Source organism: Pelophylax lessonae (assembly GCF_965119305.1).
Source record: "Pelophylax lessonae genome assembly, chromosome: 4".
In the NCBI taxonomy this organism is placed as follows: Eukaryota; Metazoa; Chordata; class Amphibia; order Anura; family Ranidae; genus Pelophylax; species Pelophylax lessonae.
The window spans coordinates 389,779,564-389,801,705 of NC_138771.1; the positions used below are offsets into that span (position 1 = coordinate 389,779,564).

General features: G+C 43.2%; 1 protein-coding gene across 1 annotated transcript in view; it reads left to right on the forward strand.

Moving 5' to 3' along the window:
• The window catches only part of SLC4A9 (solute carrier family 4 member 9), a 1,068,229-nt gene that overhangs the window by 150,118 nt on the left and 895,969 nt on the right, over positions 1-22,142 (forward strand). The window contains 1 exon segment of the mRNA XM_082254102.1: positions 9,968-10,125. Within this exon segment, the coding sequence (XP_082110228.1) occupies positions 9,968-10,125 (158 nt within the window).

Here is a 22,142-nt window from a genome sequence, read left to right on the forward strand (position 1 = left end):
GCACTGTTAGGTGATAGCTAATGTAGATATAATGGAAAATAACATACAAATGTGCCAATAGAGTGAACACAACAATACACTATTGCTATATAACCCGCAGAAATTATATGGAACATTTATTGAACAAACACACACAATATATACCACACACAGGTCAGGTGAGTCTGATTACATTATCATATGCTGATGAAATTGTATACAGAAACCTAATTAACGTGAGCTATTTACCTAGCCATCTGGACAGAAACAATAGGTGAATTAAATAACAATTAACAATGAGACAGACATGCTTAGCAAAAAACACTACACTACATCGAAGAACATGGAACAGAGGCCAATATGACCAGCTCTTTCAATGACCATGTTCAGAATCAAACAGACCAGGAATAGTCTTCATATATTTCTTGAGAGATATTGTTGATAAATATTACTATCCCAATTATAGTAATCCAAATCATATTCTCAGTGTCCATTAAGTAGCTGTCCATCATTTTCTTGGTAACCCTGTGCCCCTAATAGACACAGGGTGACTTACACATAAGAGGGGCCAGAGGAGCTGAGAGAGAGATTTCTCAACCTCTCTAAAGTAAGTCGGGTTCCACTGGCCCCCCAACCAAAGTGACTCCTGTCACACTAATATTACTGCAAAGTGCAAACCTGTATAAAAGTTAATTTAGACATATAATTGAATATGGGTAAAGTCCATTGAAGAGATGCCAGCCTCACACAGTGCCCAGTGCTTCAACAACAAGAAATCACTTGGATTTGGGTTGCAGCAGTCATAATTTTGAAGGCCAACGCATATTAACACTTTTTTGGTTTATACTATGGTTTCTTTCCATTAAAAGTTTCAAGCACACGGATAACACAGTTAATAAATTCCATGTGAAATGGTGAAAGATATAAAAAAAAACTTCTTTAAAAGTTAATTTAAACCTCCAACACCTGAAGTGATGAGAGCTCCTTTTATGAATACCACCACCTTTGATAATAAGGGCGCTTACAAGATCCTGTTGACCTATCGCTAGAAAGGTCAAATGAGCAATGATCACAACCATCAGTGGGATGTTGTATGCCCCACTATGGAAGTTTGACTGCCTCTCCTTATCTCCATACCAGCCACACCAATTCCCATGGACCGATGTATAAAGGGAAAGAGATGCTCCAATAGTGTAAAATATCTTGCTACTTTATTAAAACAGTTTTTAAAAGTTGCACTTACATCCATATAAAAAATATACACTCCAAATGTACAGTCTCTCTTGCTGGCAAAACGATACACCCACGGATCAGTGTAAACGCGTCAGCACATAGCACTGCCCCCATAGCGGTGGGTGCCCTTTTTATCACCGGTAGTTGTATTCACAAAAGCAGCTTTAATCACTTGAGGTGTTGGAGTTTTAACTGAATTTTAAAGAAGATTTTTTTTCAATATCTTTCATCATTTCACGTGGACTTGATTGTATTGTATTTTTTCAATACATTTTGTATCTAGCACAGCTTTGTTGATTTACACACTGGTTAACACAGTTGGGATACTGACTAAGTGGTTGTAAACCATTCATAAAATCTGACCTGGGCACAAAAATCTGTAGTGTTTACTTATCTCTCTCCAAAGCATCTGGAAAGGTGCTTAGAGATAGATAAGCAGAGAGCTTGTCTATTCACAATACAGCTCTTGCGTGTTCCTTCGTTTCTCTGCCTATGTGTGCCTTTCCTCCAATCAGCTCTCACACAGTGTATGCTCAGACTCCACACCCACTGCTGAATGAGGAAACAAGATTTCTAACATGGTGTGCACTTTTCAAAGAGTGTAGAGTGGGGAATACAGTAGATATACAAGAAAAACTTATGAAGGAGGATTTGTTTCTTCTCTATGTATCAACTGAGGCTTTTCACTTCACTCGGTATAGGAGAGGGTTTACAACCACTTTAATAAGGGACTGTGCATGGAAGAGTTTTGGTGGAGTAGCATCTATTACTTTTAGTTTCTTAACTTATTTGCATTGAATTCCAATTTGGAGCGCTGGGAATTGGTTTTTAATTCCTACAGTGTTTCTAGTTCTATGAATTTCACTAGAGGTATACTGTTTGTGCTTTGTATGTGAAGTGCATGTTATAACATATACTGTATATGCCTTACATGATTATATAGTTTTGTATATTTACTTCTTTGTAGCACTAGCATTTTGGGTTTTACATTTATTGAATGTTATTTTAACTATATTTTATATTTTTTGGGTAAAAAAAAGTTACATTTGCTTACAGCACTGGGAGTTTGGATACAACTCCCACATCCTGTATGGTATAGCACTTATATAAATTGAGTTTGAATCATTTATTAACTAATTATATTTAATTGTTTTTATTACATCTTGGCTATAACGCTGCAGTGACTAAAATTAAAACACTGGTTTATGTAAGGGACACATATACTGTAGTGTTGGCAGCTTGGTCCACACTGTTAGACTGCAGTGGTAGCGCACAGGTTTAACAATCCTTCAGCACATAATATATTGATTATCATTTCAATTAGGAAGACTACCCTAAGTTCTTTCATGCATTCTCAATACAGGAAAGGATAAAAAAGGGCAAAAGGCCATGAAGTCTTAGCCTACCAGGTCAGGTTGGTGTTGGATGTTCTAAAATGTTGTAGCCTCAAGGTCAGGCAATATACAAATGTGGGTGACCTACAAAAAATGAGGGAACCTGAGGGTCAAATATTTACATTAAACATTAAAAATACAGTATACAAGGTAGTCACCCCTCATTGAATAGTTCCACCCACAATAATAGTATTTGACTTACACTCCACATACTGTCCCTCAAAAGGTATGTACTAGTTTGTGGAGGAGACTTATAGAAATCTGTAAGACCCCTTTGTTTATGGTACATTAGTTCCCTTTTTATTCATTCCCCCGAAAAATGTCAACAGTAAATACAACATAGACACCCAAACCAAATCATATATTACAAAAAATAAATTAAACATTTTAAGCAATGCTTTCCATTAAATCCAGCACCAATCACATAGTCCAGCAGTGTAAAATCAAGCATCAATCCTAGCAACCTTCCACCCAATGATGTTTACATGATAATGTTGACTCAACACATTCCTACCACTAAATGTGGGAGGCTTAGGAATAAGGAAGCCCCCTTTTAATAAAGGAGACCAAGATATCTGCTCACTTGCTCCAGGTGAATGATTGCTATGTACATCAATCAACCCACATTATTGCAAACTTCTTAACAAAAGTGCAAGTGCTCAGCGCGATGGTTAATCTATCCACTCAGTAGTGATCCTGTGACAAAAGGTAAGATTCATTCACTTACCAGACGTTGTGGGTCATGTGTGCCTTATAGCACCATGACCTATCAAGCTTGTATAGCCTTCCAGGCTAAAAGATCTTTTTGGCTTGCTTCAGGTGGATAAGGTGGTAGAGTCCCCCTCTGTCTCCTCTCCCCTCTCGCCAGAAAAGATATGCAAAAAAATGGAGCTCCAAATAGTGTGATATCCTTTAAGATTTTTTATTCCCAATTGGGCAAAAATATATACAAAAATTCATGCAGGTAGAGTGTTTGACTCTACCTGCATGAATTTTTGTATATATTTTTGCCAAGGTGTTTGACTCACTATATTGCACATTTATTGGAACTTTTATTTGGATTTTTTTCCACTAAGGATTCACTTTATATTTATATTGGACATTTTTTTTTTTAATTTTGGACTTTATATTTAATAATGCTTTATAGAATATGATCTATTAACTTATTACTCTATACATTATATTTGCTATATATTAATTTTATGAAGTTTAATATATTCACTTTTATTACAACCTTTTAAAGCAAGCACTATAGGTAGCCTTTTAGACTACTTACCTGCACACAATTTTTACTATAGCAGCTGCTACCAATATACACAATTTTAATATATTTATTCACTAAAGTATAATCACAAACATTATTATAATATTATTTAATTCACTTATTTATAAACACGTGGCGCGGGGTATATACACCAGTATATTCCTTACAACCCACATTATTACTCATTCCCAAACACATATCAACAGTTTAATAAAGACACCCACATCCTGAAAGAGTCCTTAAATTAAAAAAAACGAAACAAAAAAAAAAAAAAATAAATGTAAAAATTGTCCACCAATGTTCTATCAGCGTCAACAACATTTTTTAGTGATATAGATCACAATGACCTGCCACCTAAAGTTGTTTCCCCACTGCCACCACAAAATGTGCAAACCACAAAATGTTGCTAAACCACACTACAAATGCTAAATGACAAATCCCTAGCTACTGTATGTAAACAAAGTAACTGTGGATTCTATGTGACATTGGTGTTGCTTACATTCTGGGGATTCAGGTGGGCAAACTGGCCAAATGTGACCATTTTGTTAGGTGGTTTGAACCAGAAGCTCATACCTAGTGTTGACTAATAAGTATCTCATGAAGAAGGGTTTGGAGATGACCACTGGATGATTCCAGTTTAGTATTTCCAGCAGGTTTTCTATATAGAGTTGTACAAATGTACAATGTCTCAACCCTGTGTGTGTGCATTTAACAATATAACAAATGTTTGAAAAAGATCTAGTAGGTAAGTCAATTTGATTTGGCATATACAGTATATGTCACAAGTATAAAGTGAGGTTATCTCCATCAAAAATATTTTTTTACAACTCCTGAAAGTACAGGTCAGCATTTGATGGCACACAATAAGCCTATACACCTGCAGGTAGGCGAAATCACCAAATAATATGGTGTAAGACAAAGGACCAACTCTCTATGTCTCTGTTGGTATACAGCTGTTTTTTGACTTTATAAAGACTAGTGATGGGCTAACCGTTCGAGTCGAATGTAAGTTTTACTCAAACATCATGTGTTTGCTGAACACACAAACAAATGTGGCGCTCGGCCCGCTGATGTGCACCCCATAATGCACTGCATGATTACAGTCATTAAGTGCTTGTGATTGGCCAAAGCATGCACCTGAATTGTATGCTTTGCTAATCGCAGCACAATGTCAGAGTCGTGTCACAATGTCAGAGCGATGATTGGCTAAAGGCAGGGTGCCTTTAGCCAATCATGGTTTAGGGGCTAAGTACATGCCCCACACTGTATAAGGCTGCTTACACTGCAGCCATGTTTAGTGTGTTACTGGAGATTAGGAGTGGAGATTAGGCAGGTAGATAGTGGATTGTGCTTTCATATTTAATGCAGTCAGTGCAGTGTAGTGTTGATTCTTGTGTAACAGAGTGTAGTGCAGTCAGTGTAGTGTAGGGCTAATTATTGTGTAAGACAATGTAGTGCAGCCAGTGTAGTGCTACACTGTGATTCTTGTGTAACACAGTTGTTACATACCTGGTCCTGAAGCAGAAATGCCGAGAGGGCTCTCCTTGTGGCTTAGTGCGGCTGAGTACTCAGTGTCCCTGAAAGTTGTAACTGGAAGCATGAAGCCCAAATTAGCAGGGATTGCCAGCTGTTCCACAGATAAGGGTTGGTGGTAGGGAGATCTCTCTGCAGGTGAACACCAGACAAGGTGAGCACTAGGACCCAGAAGCGCTGAGGATGGTACAGACTGCACACGGCTGGAAGTAGTTTGTAATGGAAAGCAGGCAGGATCAACAGGTAAGTAATGAAGGTAGGTACTGCAGACAGGGTACAGCAGATGGGCAACAAGGCATATCACAGCAGACAAGGCACAGCAGAAGGCGTAGTTGGGGACGGAAGCAGAGGTTAGTAAGCCAGTGGTCGGGGGCGTGGCCTGGCGCAGCATGTGAGAGGACGTGTGTGAGAGGAGCTCCGCCGGACCGATATCCTTCACCGCTAATCCTGCAGCCCTTCGGGCACGATAATCCTTCCTTCACCTCCCGCACACCCGCGGCACCGACCTCCGCATGTCTCCGCCGAAGAAAGGCTCTGAAGCTGCGGCAAAACTGGCTGCATTCCGGAGGCTGGAGAAGGAGGCCCCGATCCAAGATGGCGCCGGCCCGTCGCTCGTGGTGGAGGAGCCTGAGAGCCCTGCTACATCCAAGGTTTTGGAAGCGATTGCTACTTGCCAGACCATGCTGACTACTAAAATCGAGGAGGTGAAGGTAGATATATCTTTGATGCGTCAGGATATGCAGAAGCTGAGGGACAGAGTTGGTGAGGCTGAACACAGAATTAGTGAGGTGGAAGACTCCCTCCCCCCATTGCAAAGCTCCTCAGACAGGCTGCAGCAACAAGTACACCTTATCCTCCAAAAACAAGATGACATGGAGAATAGGCTGCGCCGCTGTAACCTGCGGTTCATTGGCCTCCCGGAGGGCTCTGAAGGTGCTGACCCCTCATCATATTTGGAACAATTGCTCACTCAGACTTATGGCAGAGAATCCTTTTCACCCACTTTTGTTGTGGAACGTGCACATCGCCTCTCAGGGCGCCCCCCCCCTCAGGGTGCACCCCCCCGCACGTTCATCGCTAAATTCCTGAACTATCGGGACCGAGATGCCATATTGCGCCTGGCCAGGGTTAAGGGGAACATTCCATTTGGAAATCACAAAATAGCGATTTTCCCCGACTTCTCTGCTGAGGTCCAGAGGCGCCGCAAGAGCTTTTTGGAGGTCAAACGCAGACTGCGTATCAAGAATATCAAATACTCCATGTTGTATCCGGCCCGTCTTAGAGTGGAGGGCGAGGACCGAGCCCACTTCTTTGAGGATCCGGAAGCCGCCATCTCCTGGCTAGAAGGACTGGAAGCTAGAGCCTGACCACCTTGCCCTGGCGACTTCATGATACTTTCTCCCTGATGGCCTATACCTTAAGCTGCTGCAAGGGTGGAGGAGGGGTTTTGTAGATCCTGTGGAACTCAAGACTTTGCATCCCCCTTCCCCCCCCCCCCCCTCCCCCCTCATTTTCCTGCACTATTGCTCCTGTGTTTGACCGGCGGAGCGCCCTAGCTCCACGGATGGAACTGATTTCTCTGTTCTCTTCCTATGGACTTCCACCTGCCCATAGGCTTTGCTACCCAGCGATACACCTGTTGGTTTTCGCCCCCTACACCCGCTAAGGCGTGTGTTTGTGCCCAACTCCCCTGTTGCCCCCTGCGACTTCTGCTGGACCTGGGCCCCCGGGCCCCCTTGTTTATTCTATTTGTATTTTGCTGTATCTTTGCTGCATGCCTTGGGGGTCCCTGGCCTCCTGATCTTGCTCTTTCCCAGTCGCATGTGGGCCTGTTCTGGTTGAGGCACTTGTTTGGGAACATGCCCGCACAAGTTGGGGTTGGTGCAGGGCAGGGAGGGGGGATTGGGGTGTTACCATTGTTTATGGTTTATATTTGGTACAATCTCTATACTGTTTCTGTTTTATGCACATTGACCTCAAGTAATAATTATTTGCTCTTTTGCTGCCGTTTATCGCCGCTGGTGTGTGACCGTGGACTTGTTGGTTCCGCGGCCTTACTGCCTGAGATCCTGGGAGCCTCCGCTCCGCGCTCTGTACTACCCCTGCCATGGCCGCATTGAAATTGTTGACGTGGAATGTCAGGGGTATGCGTGATAAGATTAAACGAACGGCTGTCTTTAATGCCCTACGCCGTGTACGGGCTGATATTATAGTTCTGGTGGAGACACATTTGTACAACAGTCCCTCAAACGTCCCTGGGTTGGTTGGGTGCAGCACTCTGCTTATAGCTCACACTCCAGGGGTGTGGCGCTACTGGTGGCCAAATCGGTACATTTCCAGCTCCTAGGATCTCAGGTCGACCCAATGGGTAGATATGTTTTTCTCAAAACGTCAGTCTATGGGGAATTGATGCTACTGATGGCTTTCTATGTGCCCCCCCCTTACTCTGCTGTGATTATTATGGAGGGACTGGCGTTTATGGCACAGAGCCCAGGGGCCCCGGTGATCTGGCTGGGTGACTTTAACAATGTGATGGACTCGGGTCTGGATAGGTCCGGTGGCGCCTCCCAGGTGCCGCCGGGGTCGTCCCCGACCAGGTTCTCCCGATTGTTGGAGAGCTTTGGTTTGGCCGACTCTTGGCGCAGCAAATACCCCGCGCAGCGCGCGTACTCCTGTTTTTCGGCTGCACACCACTCTATGTCACGCATTGATCTGATATTGCTGTCTCGAACCCTGCTCCCCAGGTTACTGACGGCAGGCTTCGCCCCACGGACTCTGTCTGATCACTGCCCTTATTGGATACTGTTGTCCTTGCCCTGCAATAGTAAGCCAGTGGTCAGCAGATCAGATAGCAGAGTCATAGTTAGGCAAGCCGGGGTCATACACAGGGAAGATGACAAGAGAAGATCTGTGAACAATTCGAGGTCAGAGCTGGGAGCGAGACAGAGGAATCCAAGAGCAAGCCGGGTTGACAACAGGTGATCAGAAGCAGCAGCAAACACAGGAACAGGAAGCTGAAGACCAGCCAGCAATGTCGATGTGACACAGACATTCTTTTAAAGGCCTGAGGGTGCTGGGATCTGATGTCAGTTTCGTGCGCCAGCGCGCACACATCTTTGCCCTAGCGAATGTGCGTTTGCAATACGTGTGCATGTATGCGTGCAGGCGCGGTCATGTTGAGAATTAGCTAATGTGCCAGGTCTTTGGCCAACAGGACAGGGAAAAGAGAACTGTACTCTACATACTGATTTATTGAAGCTTACATGGGACTATGAACTCCTTCTCCTCTCCCATGTTAACTACTTATGGACCGCCCGCCGCAGTTTTACATCGGTTCTTTGACGTTAAATACCAGGTTTATGGCAGCAGATAGCTGCCATAACCCCGGTATTTTTTTTAAACGGGAGGCGGTCGGCTTTAACAAAAGAATGGTCCCAGCGGCAGATTCACCGCAAAATCACCATTATGGGCGGTGGGAGAGGCGCCCCCTCCCCTCCCGACACTTTCCAGCCGTTTTCTCCGCTTACCGGACCCGTCGGTAGCGGGGAAACTATCTGGTCCTCACTCGACCTTATGGCCTTGGAGGTCCGGAGCAACATTTTTTTCTTTTTTTTAGTGTACATGTGAGATCTGAGGTCTTTTTGACCCCAGATCTCACATTACTGTAAAGAGGTCCTGTCATGCTTATTTCTATTACAAGGGATGTTTACATTCCTTGTAATAGGAATAAAAGTGATCACATTTGTTTTTTTTTAAAAACTGTGTAAAAAAAAAAAAAATTAAATAGGAAAAAAAAAGCACCCTGTCCCTGTTAGCTTACGTGCAGAAGCGAACGCATACGCAAGTCGTGCCCACATATGTAAACGGTGTTCAAACCACATGTGAGGTGTCGCCATTCCACGAGCGTGCGCAATTTTGATGCATGACATGTTGGGTATCTATATACTCGGCGTAACATTATCTTTCACATTATAGGAAAAAAATAGGCTAACTGTACTGTTTTCTTATTTTTTCTTCCAAAATTTTTATTTTTTTCCAAAAAAATTGCGTTTGTAAGACCGCTGCGCAAATACGGCGAGATAAAAAATATTGCAATGATCTCCATTTTATTCTCTAGGGTCTCTGCTAAAACAAATATATAATTTTGGGGGGTTCTAAGTAATTTTCTAGCAAAGAAAAAAACTGATTTTAACTTATAAACTTATAACAAGTGTCATAAAAAGCCAATCATGAGGCACCGAAATTGTCAAAATAGAGGGAAAGAGAGAATCCCATGTGCAAGGCTGTATTTTCCTTGTCTCTGCCGTCAATAGGCACATGCTTAAAGAGGCAACTTTTTTCTGTATAAATCTTAGTCACACACAAGGTTTCATAACACATTATTTCAATAATTTACTCCAGGTTAAGATTAGGAAATCACCCTGTAGGCACCAAATGTTGGGTGCCTATGGGGTCCAGGGATAAAAATACAGCCCTGCTCATGAGAAAAGAAAAGGTTCAATTTAATACATAATTTACATAATTTTCTTCTCTAAAATACCCATCATTTTTTTTTTTTTTTCAGCTTAAAAATACATTAAGAAAGAAGATCCCAAAAGGAACAGAGGCAGCCAATGTTCTTGTTGGTGAAGTAGACTTTATGGAACAGCCTTTTGCTGCTTTTGTGCGGTTAAAAGAAGCAACTGTGCTCAGCTCTTTAACTGAAGTGGCTCTTCCTAGCAGGTATTATATTTACAGTTTATCCTAGGTAAAAGTAAACATAATCTGTGCTGTTGTTATAGTACTTTTATGATTTATAATTACGGTACATCCAGGATTCCAGGGATCTCAGTGATTTCCAAAATTTTAAGTACTTCCAGTAACTGCAGGATTTCCAGTTTTCCAGGGTACCTGTTCATGCAAGCATCAGCTGCATTTACAACCATAGGCATTATCTATGACCAAGAGGGTATTTAGGCACCATCCTTTAAAGTGGCTTTTGTAGTTCATCTTACCATAAAGCTAGATTGCTATAATACTGAACCTGCTGTTGCCTTTCTGTTGCTGAGTCAGATTGCTTGCCCTTAGGTTGCATTCACACTTGAGCGTAGCATTTTCGCGTGTGTTTTTTACAGCGATTTTACCGCGATTTTCAGGCGTTTTTGGAGGCAGGCATTGACATCTATCAAAAATGCTGGTAATCAGCCCAAAAAGAAGCTCATGTACTTTTTTCAGCTACAGGTGTTTTGCTTCAGGCGTTAAAACGCTCAGATGTGAACAGGGGCCATTTAAATGAATGGGGTTTTACTTGTTGGGTGTTTTGGAACGTTTTCTTTGAGCGTTTTTGGAGCTGAAAAACGCTCAAAAACGCCCAGGTGTGAATGGAGCATAACTCTCTTTCACCAGCTGCCCACCTTGACTTCTGCCTTCATCAACAGGCTAATCTCTGCCTCTACCAAGGGCCCCTAGGTCACATTCTTTGTGATTTCACCATTAGGCCATCCCTTGAGGAAGCCACTATCACTTCCTAGTATACCCTGGCCTCCTTGACTTTCCCCACTCTCCGCCTGGTTTTCTGCTTTAAGACTCATGCCTCACCTATCTGACTGGTTAACAGTTCGGCCATTAAGTTTGGGCTTGTTACACAAGAAACATATCCCCTCCTGACCACTGTCTCTGTAGAATGATAGGAGCATCTCTGCTTTGACGCTATACTGCCAACCCTGTTCCCTGTCACCCTGGGGGGTACCCTGGTTGGGTTGCAAGTGTACTACTCCAGAATTATTTGGTCCTTTTTTTTTTGAGTCTCAGATTACTGTCACCAGCTTTGTCTGTGCAATCCTGTAAATCTTTTTATGTTAAAAAGAAAGTATTCCTCATGCATGTAGGAGGTTGCCTACTGTGAGTTATAATAAACGTGTGTAAAGAAATTGGTGCTTACAGTGTTCATAAAAATCAAAAACTGTTTTAAAACTCCTGTTTCAATAGAAATAAAAGGAAGATTGGGAAATTATTTGAGAGACATGACAAGGTTGGCAGGACAATGATAACACATTTATTGGTACATATAAAAATGCAAACATAACATGTAAAATATATATAAAACCAAGATGGTGAGGAAGCTGGTAGATGGCCCCCAATCCAGGTTCATAGAAACCAGCATGGCAAAATGACAAGAGGTAAAAGGTAGTTGAATAAAATCATACCATCCGCAGACTCAACGCATTTCGTGCACTGAGTTCGCCACTTCATCAGGAGTAGATGTATGGTCTGTCTATAAAAAATATATACGTATAAGGAAATGGAAATAATGATGGTTGATAGAAACTGGGAGGGAGGAGGGAGACAAAACCCCCAAATTCCCCAAACTTTCATTGCGACTCTGGCAGTAACTGGCACTGGAGGTGGAGGCATGATCTCTTTTTACCTCTTGTCATTTTGCCATGGTGGTTTCTATGAACCTGGATTGGGGGCCATCTACCAGCTTCCTCACCATCTTGGTTTTATATATATTTTACATGTTATGTTTGCATTTTTATATGTACCAATAAATGTGTTATCATTGTCCTGCCAACCTTGCCATGTCTCTCATATAAAGTCTCAACCTTCCTTTTATTTCTATTGAAACAGGGATGGAGATTCAGGGCAATTCCCACCGTGCGCCTCATTTAACCACTTCAGCCCTGGAAGGTTTTACCCCCCCTTAATTACCAGAGCACTTTTTTCAACTTGGCACTGCATGACTTTAACTGACAATTGCGCCATCATGCAATGCTGTACCCAAACTAAATTTTCCCACAAACAGAGCTTTCTTTTGGTGGTATTTGGTCGCCTCTGTGCTTTTTATTTTTTGCGATATTAATACAAAAATAATGAAAATTTTGCGAAAAATTGACATTTTCTACTTTGTCTTTTCTAAAAATATCCAATAAAGTATATTCATTTTTTGTCATATATTTAGGCCAAAATGTATTTAGCTACATGTCTTTGACAAAAAATCTCAATAAGCGTATTTTTATTGGTTTGCGCAAAAGTTATAGTGTCTACAAGCTATGGTGTAAATACTGGAATTTACGCAGCTTTTACTTTCTGACTGCCTATCTCAATTCTTGAAGTGCTAAAATGGCAGGGCAGTACAACCCCCCCCCCCCCAAATTACCACTTTTTGGAAAGTAGACATCCTAAGGAATGTCCTGAGAGGAATGTTGAGCTCATTGAATATTTATTTTTTTTGTCACAGGTGTTTGAAAATGATTAAAAAACAAAAATTTTTTTTTTTACAAAAAGTTGTAATTGAAATGATATTTTGCTCACGCATGCCATGGGTATATGTGGAATGACACCCCAAAAGACATTCTGCTGCTTCTTCTGAGGGTACAGGGATACCACATGTGTGAGACTTTTAGGGAGCCTAGCTGTGAATGGGACCCCAAAAACCAATTACCGCCTTCAAGCTTTCTAAGGGCGTAAATTGCACATTTTACTTCCTCACCGCCTATCACAGTTTCGGAGCCCCTGAAATTTCAAGATAGCACAAAACCCCCCCAAATGACCTCATTTTGCAAAGTAGACACTCCAAGCCATTTGCTGAGAGGCATAGTGAGTCTATGGAATATTTTATATTTTGCCACAAGTTTTGGGAATATTATTATTATTTATTTATTTATTTTTTGCACAAAGTTTTCACTCAGTCCCGTTTCATATTTGTGCGATGCGGGAACGCTGCATCCCGCATCACATCCACACCCCTGGCAGTTCACACTGCCATATGCAGGAGGTGTCAATTAAAAGTTAACGACACCCCAGTTGCGATCGCATATCGCAGTGTGATCTGCAAGTTTGCACAGAATCGGATCGCACTAGTGTAAACCACTATGCGGTCCGATTCTTCTGCGGATAAAAAAAGGGTCATATGCGCGTTTAGTGCGGATGCGGTGCGAATTCAGCCATACAAACTGTATGGCTGAAATTTGCACCGCACATGAGATCGCATGTAATTTAGGAGCAGTGCGCTCCGAATTACATGCGATCTCTGTGATCGCACTAATGTGAACCGGGGCTAAATGATATATTGCTCACACATGCCATGGGTATATGTGAAATGACACCCCAAAACACATTCTGCTGCTTCTCCTGAGTATGAGGATTCCCCATGTGTGAGACTTTTTGGAAGTCTAGCCGCGTACAGGACCCCGAAATCCAATCACCGCCTTCAGACTTTCCAAGGGCGTAAATTGTTGAGTTCACTCCTCACTTCCTATCACAGTTTCGGAGGCCATGAAATGCCAAGACAGCACAAACCCCCCCAAATGACCCCTTTTCAGAAAGTAGACACCCTAAGCTATTCCCTGAGAGGCATGTTGAGTGTTTTGCAGATCTCACTTTTTGTCACAAAGTTTTGAAAATTAAAAAAAGAAAAAAAAAATGCATTTTTTTTTCTTCATTTTCCAAAATAAATGAGAGCTGTAAAATACTCACTATCTTAGCAAATACCCTGGGGTGTCTACTTTTCGAAAAGGGGTCATTTGTGGGGGTTTGTGCTATCTTGGCATTTCATGGCCTTCAAAACTGTGATAGGTAGTGAAATCAACAATTTACGCCCTTTTACGGCTATTTAAGCCTGAAGGTGGTAATTAGTTTCGGGGTCCTGTACGCGGCTATACTGCCAAAAAGTCTCACACATGGGGTATCCCCATACTCCGGAGAAGCAGCAGAATGTATTTTGGGGTGTCATTTCAAATTTATTTATGGCATGTGTGAGCAATATATCACTTAATAAAAACTTTGTGTAAAAAAAAAAAAAAAAAAAAATAATAATAATTTTCCCGAAACTTGTGGCCAAATATAAAATATTCCATGGACTCCATATGCCTCTCAGCAAATAGCTTGGAGTATCTACTTTGCAAAATGGGGTTCATTTGAGGGGGGGGGTTGTGCTATCTTGAAATTGTTGTGCTATCTTGAAATTTCAGAGCCTCCAAAACTGTGACAGGTAGTGAGGAAGTAAAATCAACAATTTACGCCATTAGAAAACCTAACGGTGGTGATTGGTTTTCGGGGTTCTGTACACAGATAAGCTCCCAAAAAGTCACACCTGTGGTATCCCTGTACTTAGGAGAAGCAGCAGAATGTATTTTGGGGTGTCATTTCTCATATACCCATGGCATGCGTGAGCAATATATCATTTAGTGACAACTTTGTGTAAAAAAAAAAAATAAAAAAAAATAAAAAATTGTCACCTTCCCGAAACTTAGGGCAAAATCTAAAATATTCCATGGACTCAATATGCATCTCAGAAAATAGCTTTGGGTGTCTACTTTCCAAAAAGTGGTCATTTGGGGGGGTGTTTGAACCAGTGTTAATTTCGTCGACTAAAACGTTTTCGTCGACTAAATGAACACAATTTTAGTCGACTAAAATACGACTAAAACTAAAACAATTCAGATGACTAAAATACGACTAAAACTAAAATGGCATTTTAGTCAAAAGACTATAACTAAAACTAAATCGAAATTTGCTGCCAAAATTAACACTGGTGCTCAAAGCTTAATCCCATAAATAATAACCTATTTGATTTTTCACTCCAGGACCAGCAGTAGTATATAATGAGTTTGGAAATTGTAGAGAAATGCTTAAATAATGCATTACAAATTACAATTGAACTACACCCATTCGATTATAGATGACTAAAATTAGTTTTACTTGGAAGAAGACTTTTCATGTGCCGGCTTTATTCATACAAAATTAACACTGGTTTGAACTGTCCTGGCATGTTATGCTCAATCTAACCACACATGACCCACTCTTCTAACCACTTGAAAACCAAGCCTTTTCTGTGACTTTTTGTTTACATGAAAAAATGTTTTTTTTTTTTTTTTTTTACTAGAAAATTACTTTGAACCCCCAAACATTATATATTGTTTTAAAGCAGAGGTCCTACAGAACAAAATGGTGGATGTTCAATTTTTTTTGTCACACGGTATTTGCGCACAGATTTTCCAAACGCTATTTTTGCGGAAAAAAAAATATTTTTTAAATCGAATGCACAAATACACTATATATTTCCTAATTGTTTGGTAAAATTTAAAAGATGATCTTATGCCGAGTACATAGATATGAAACATGACATGCTTTAAAATTGCGCACGCCTGTGCAGCGGCAACAAACTCTGTACAATTTTAAAAACCTTTAAAAGTCTTTACAGGTTACCACTTTGGACTTACAGAGGATGTCTACTGCAAGAATTACTGCCCTCAACCTGGCGTTCGCGCCGATATCTCACATGCATGCTGCAATTGCTGCTTACATATTACACCAGACCAACGCTTGCGTGCGCCTTCGCGCGCAAGCACGGGGGGACAGGGGGGGGGGGGGGCTTGAATTTTTATTTATTTATTTATTTTGCTTTTTAATGTTATTTTGACACCTTTTCCTTTCATTCTTTTCTTTTTTTAATCATTTTTATTGTTATTACAGTGAATTTAAATATCCCCTATGATAGCAATCTGTAGTGACTTTTTTTTTTTAAATAATTGGGGTCTTTTAGACTCTAGATCTCTCCTCTGACCTTAAAGCATCTGACCACACCAAGATTGATGTGATAAGATGCTTTCCCAATTTCCCAATGGCGCTGTTTATTTCTGGCAAAACAGAAGTCGTGAAATGCTCGTAGCTTCCGGTATCATAGGCCATAGAGATGAATGGAGCCATTCTCGTCTCCAATCAGCTCTATGGTCAGATAATGGAACCACCGGCTGCACTCTCTGGCTAACCAGTGGGTCAGGAGTGCCCAAGAAAAAATGTGGAAGGCGGCGTGGGGGGGGGGGGTCTTGTAAAAGCAGTCTAGTGGCTAATTATCCACTAGGATAACTTTTACATGCAAGCCGACCGCTGGCTGTAAAAAAATATACCTAAATCTGCAGGCATCATCCTGGTATAACCACTCAAAGTCCAGCAACATACCAGTATATTGCTGGTCCTTGTTTGGCATATATTGTAGGTTTTTTTTTTTTTCATGCAGCCTGTGGGCTGAATGAAAAAAGAGAAACTAACAGAGAAAGAAGTCTCTGCCATAAAATGTGTAGTATACCCATCATTAGCCGCCCAAAACATCCTACCCACTTTCTAATGATGGGTATACGTGACCAACGCCATGTACACCTATTTTTTTTTAATTGAGGTAGTGAAATCACCTCCTACAGCGCTGCCATCAGAGATTTCCATATATGCTGAGCGCAAACGCTGTTTGTGTGAGCGGTGCGCATGCGCGGCGCGGGACCCGATGGAAGCTTCAATTGAGAGCTCTCCACTGAGCTATGGCTTCTAACGGCACAGGGGCCGCTAAACACATTCCTTCAGATTCATCTGATCACCCCCTGGTGCACTAGAAGGCAGTGCATGTCTTCCAACAGGAAGAAAAAGAACAGGACACCCAGAAGATCGTTAACTCACTATCTCCTGAGAAGCAGAGAGCAATTCGGCATGGAGAAAAATGGCGCCGGCCCCCCCTCCCCCAGCGTGGGACACAGCACACAAGCTCCAGGCTCCTCGGCTCCCTCTCAAGCCACCTCTAACAGTGAGTACAACCCTCCCCTCACTAAGACAGACCTGGACAAAAGCTTAGAAGCAATGTGCTCTAAGCTAATGGCTAACTTCCAAGCAGAATTAAACAAGACAACCACTACACTGTCACAGGAAATCTCTGCCCTGGGGGGAAGAACTGATAAGCTGGAGACCAAGCATGACGAGCTTTGCCTGGCATACAGAGAACTCAGTAACGACCATGAATCCCTGCATGTAGCTTTTACTCAATTACAATCCCACGTGGAGGACCTGGATAACCGCAATAGACGTAATAACTTAAGATTACGTGACGGAGCGACAGCGCCCGCCATCAGCTGTCACCACGGATCGCTCTGACTCAGTCACAGCTCCTCACACAGCTCCCAATATGGCCGCGGCAGCCAGTACACAGCGGGAGGGGGAGGGGAGTGAATCTCTCTCTCTCTCTCCGACGGCTCCACATTCCTCGGATCTCCCGCTGATAAACCCGGCCACAGTTATCACCCAGGCTGACCCGGCATATATTAAAATGGCAGAAGCCGTGGCCCATATACTGTCCCCCACAATTCAGGCAGCAATTGAATCAGCCATTACTCACAGCCTGTCACAGCTGCAGAAAGAATTGAGCTCTCACAGGCACCAAATCCAGGAGGCTGAGCTGAGGATCGCATCCCTGGAGGAAGAGACCCTGCTTAACAGCAGGGATATTAATAACCAGGACAAGGCACTGCAGGCGTTACAGGATAAAATTGAGGACCTAGAGAACCGCTCCAGGCGGAATAACCTCCGGATCATTGGAACGCCTGAAGCCGTCCAGGGGGCAGAGCTCCTCACTCTATGCTCAGACATTATTCCTAGAGCCCTGGGCTTGCCATCCCCCTGCATTGTAGAGAGGGCGCACAGGGTGGGGGCCCCAAACGAGTCACGGAAAAACCCGCGACCCATCATTGCCCGCTACTTAAATTATGCGGACAAGAACGCCATTTTGCTGTCCTTCCGGAAACACAGACCCTTACACATCAAAGGCTGCTCTATCCTACTCTTCGCAGACTACTCAGCAGAAGTGTCCAGGCGACGAAAGGAGTTTGCTCAAGTTTGCACCTCTCTTTTTCAACAGCAAATGCGTTTCACCTTAGCGTATCCTGCTATCCTTCATGTTACTACACCTGGGGGTGAACGCCTGTCCTTCCACACGCCATCAGACGCGGAGCACTATCTTTCGTCACTATCCATGCCGATGGAAGAATCATCTTCTCAACCCAGACGAGAGTCTCTTGTCCGCAAGGCTCAATTGACACCTGACAAGGAACCCCCCAAAAAGGGCAAATACGGTCATTCCTCCGTCCGCAGATCCATCATGTGAACTCTGAGGGCCAAGTCCCCAGTGGACGACCCTCCTCAGGTACTGTTATGGTATCAGCCCCAAGCCTCCTGTGAGACCAGAACGCTCACAGTTATTTGGTTGAAAGTTTATTACCTGTTATAACACTTTTATCCAGGCACCTCATCTACCCTTACACCTGGAGTAATGTGTAATGTTTAAGCAGGGGCTCATTTACTTGTTCTGCATCTGCTTAGTTTTTGTTACTAGTTCCAAGTTTTTAGAGGGATGTTAGTGGTCGTCTCCTAGTCACGTGTACTGAGCACCCAGTACATGGAATCATAGCTCTCCGGAGCGTACGCAGGTTCTGAAGCCCTTCATCACAGGCTAATAGGTGTGAGGCTACGATGGCTCACTTCCTTCTCACAGAGAAAAAAGCGAAGTCTCAAGATTAGTTTACCCCTCTCAGTACAACCCGCAGCACATCCTTCCACCGAACTCCTCCCCTGGGGTAACCTTATACCCCAGCAAGAACTCCTATCTCTTACCTCTCCACCTCTTGTCCTGCACCTACAACACCTGTCACGCTATGTCCCCCCGTCCATGAGAATCCCTCCGACCGGTTCATTTTATGCGCTACATAACATTACCATTCTTTATTCATGGCCACCCTGAAAGTTGTATCATGGAACGTGAAGGGCCTTAGATCACCTAATAAACGTATGATGATATTGAGACATCTCAAGCGCTTGGGGGCGGATGTTGCTCTTCTCCAGGAGACTCACCTGGGGGAGGGTGACATGCGATTCTTAAAGAAGCTTTGGGTTGGGGATGCAATATGTTCCCCAGCCACGGATCGCAAGGCTGGAGTAGCCATATTGTTAAATAAAAAGATCCCCTATGAAATCCTAGACACTAGCCGGGATGACGCTGGCAGACGACTGTCGTTGTTGCTCAGACTCCCTACCCGCACTGTACGAGTCTCTAATGTGTATGCCCCGACACCCTCTTCCGCCATCTTTAACGGTGATACTGTGTCATGGCTGCTTCAAAACCCCACTCCCTTTCATATAATAGGAGGCGACTTTAATGATGTCATGGACATGGCTGCCGACCGTAAACAACGTAGAACGAGGTTTCGCACCTCCCACTCCGCACAACACACTAAGGAAACTCCCTTACACTCCATGATGTCTGCCCTACACTTGGTGGATGCGTGGCGCCTTGGCCACCCTACAGATCAAGAATACTCCTTTTATTCCCCCCCCCAGGACTCCATGGCCAGACTAGATTATTTATTCATTACCCCGGAACTTATAAGATTTGTTGAACGTGCTGACATACATGATATTGCCATATCAGACCACTCCCCCATATCCCTATCCATTTCATTGGCAGCTACCTCTCATACAGTAGGTACCTGGAGATTCCCAGTGTTTCTCATGCATAATAAGGACTTCCAACATCACGTGCAGTCAACCTGGCAAGACTATGCCACTCTTAATCAGGAGCATGTTTCTGACCCTATCCTTTTCTGGGAAGCGGGCAAAGCGGTCCTTCGAGGACATATTATGTCCTATGTCTCTACATATAGGAAAGCTCTCGCCAGACATTACCTGGAGGCGAGCGAAAAACTGCACAGAGCCCAATCTCTTCTCACCACTTCACCCTCCCCAGAGCTCAAGGACGAGTGGCAGGAGGCGAAAAAACACTTCGACCACTGGGCAGAAAAAATTGAAGAATCTAAACGTTCCCGATTTATGGCATCCTTTTACCGTTTTGGGAATAAACCGGGAAAGTTACTTTCCAGACTGATCAGAGGCCCCTACAAACCCACGCATATTTTGACACTCCGAAACGGGTCAGGAAAGCTAACACATTCACCAACTGACATTAGTAACATTCTGGAAAACTATTATCACACCTTATATAGCAAAGACCAGGTAGACCTTGAGGCCGCCAGAAATTTTCTGGACAATATTTCTCTTCCGGCGCTTACGGAAGCTCAATTGCTTGAAATCAATGCCCCAATAAGCTCGGAAGACATAGCACACACCATAACTCATATGGCTTCCCAAAAAGCGCCGGGTCCTGATGGCTATTCAACGGAATTTTTTAAAACTTTCAAAGATACCCTCTTGCCCACTCTCACCACACTGTATAACAATATGTGGCAAAATGGCACTTTTCTTCCCACGGGCTCTCAGGCTTACATAAAACTATTGTCCAAAAAAGGCAAGGACCCCACTCAACCGGGCTCATACAGGCCAATATCCCTTTTAAACATTGATGCAAAAATCCTCTCTAAAATAATAGCTTCCAGAATAGCACATGTTCTCCCTACACTTATTCATCCTTCTCAAGCAGGCTTCGTCAGGGGCAGGTCGGCCACTGCAAATATACGCAAGGTCCTGGCGGCTCTAGAGCATGCCAAGGCTAACCCTGCGGGGCACTCGGCCATAGTGACCTTAGACGCCGAGAAGGCCTTTGATAACGTTGATTTGGACTGGCTCTTCCTGACCCTGGCAAAGTTTGGATTCTCTGGCAAGATAACCGGCTTCTTGAAAGCTCTTTATGCCTCCCCTTCGGCGCGTATATTCACATCCATGGGCATATCAAACCCGATCCCATTATTCAAGGGCACACGTCAGGGCTGTCCCCTATCTCCCTTATTGTTTAATATGGCCATGGAGCCCCTTTCCAGACACTTGTTAATCTCTAATGCAATTCACGGGATCCCACTGGGTCAAACCGAGCTCAAAACTGCCCTTTTTGCTGATGACATGCTCATTTTCACATCCCAACCTAGTACTGACCTTCCAGCATTGTGTTCACTGTTAAAAGAGTTCGGATTTATTTCAGGGTTGAAAATTAATTTTGACAAAAGTGAAGTCCTCCCGCTAACGCAACCGGTCATAGATCACTGGGATCATTCCCTCCCTTTCCCTCTAAACCACCATCACATCACCTACCTGGGTATCAAGATTGGCCGAAATACCTCTTCACTTTACAAACTGAATTATGTCCCACTCATAGAAAAAATTATTAAAGAAATTGAATTGTGGACGACTCTACCCCTCTCGTTTTTCGGAAGGTGCCACCTGGTCAAAATGGTCAGCTTCCCTCGACTGCTTTACCCCCTCCAAACCCTCCCTTTCCTCCTCAAACATACAGATATCAACTTAAGATTACGTGGTATTTCAGAATCTTACACAGACCTTACCCCAACTGTCACTAGACTCTTTAATTCATTATTGCCTGAAATAGACGAATCTAAATTTGCCTGTGACAGAATACATCGTGCTCTTAGACCCAAACCCCCTGCGGATAAACCTCCAAGAGATGTAGTTCTGTGCATGAAGGACTTTGTTACCAAGGAGGAAATTCTGAGAGCTGCGAGAAATGCACCTAATATAATGATAGACGGTTTCAGAATTCAGATTTATCCAGATATTGCCCAGGCTACATTGGAGAGGAGACGGGGTTTAAAGGAGATCACCTCCATTCTTCAGACAGCACGCTTACGCTATAAATGGGGGTTCCCATTTAAACTGGTTATCCCACATAATGGATCAACCTACGTGGTCACCAATCTTCAAGAGGGTAGGGAGACCCTCATCAAGTTGGGCCTGATGGACCCCTCGGAAGCTCCAGCTCCCTCCCCTGCCCCCCGCCTATCCCCCCTATGGCAAACCCCCGCTTCCAGACGAGGCCGGCGTAGAGTGAGAAATGAAGTGGGGTATCAATAAAAACCCCTTGGATCTTTTTGCCTTATCTGCCTGTCACTGAAAAGCAGTGGCGGCTGGTGCTCAAAATTTTTGGGGGGGGCGCAAAAATAAAAATGTAATAGGTATTGCTTCGCGTCAAAAAACGCAGT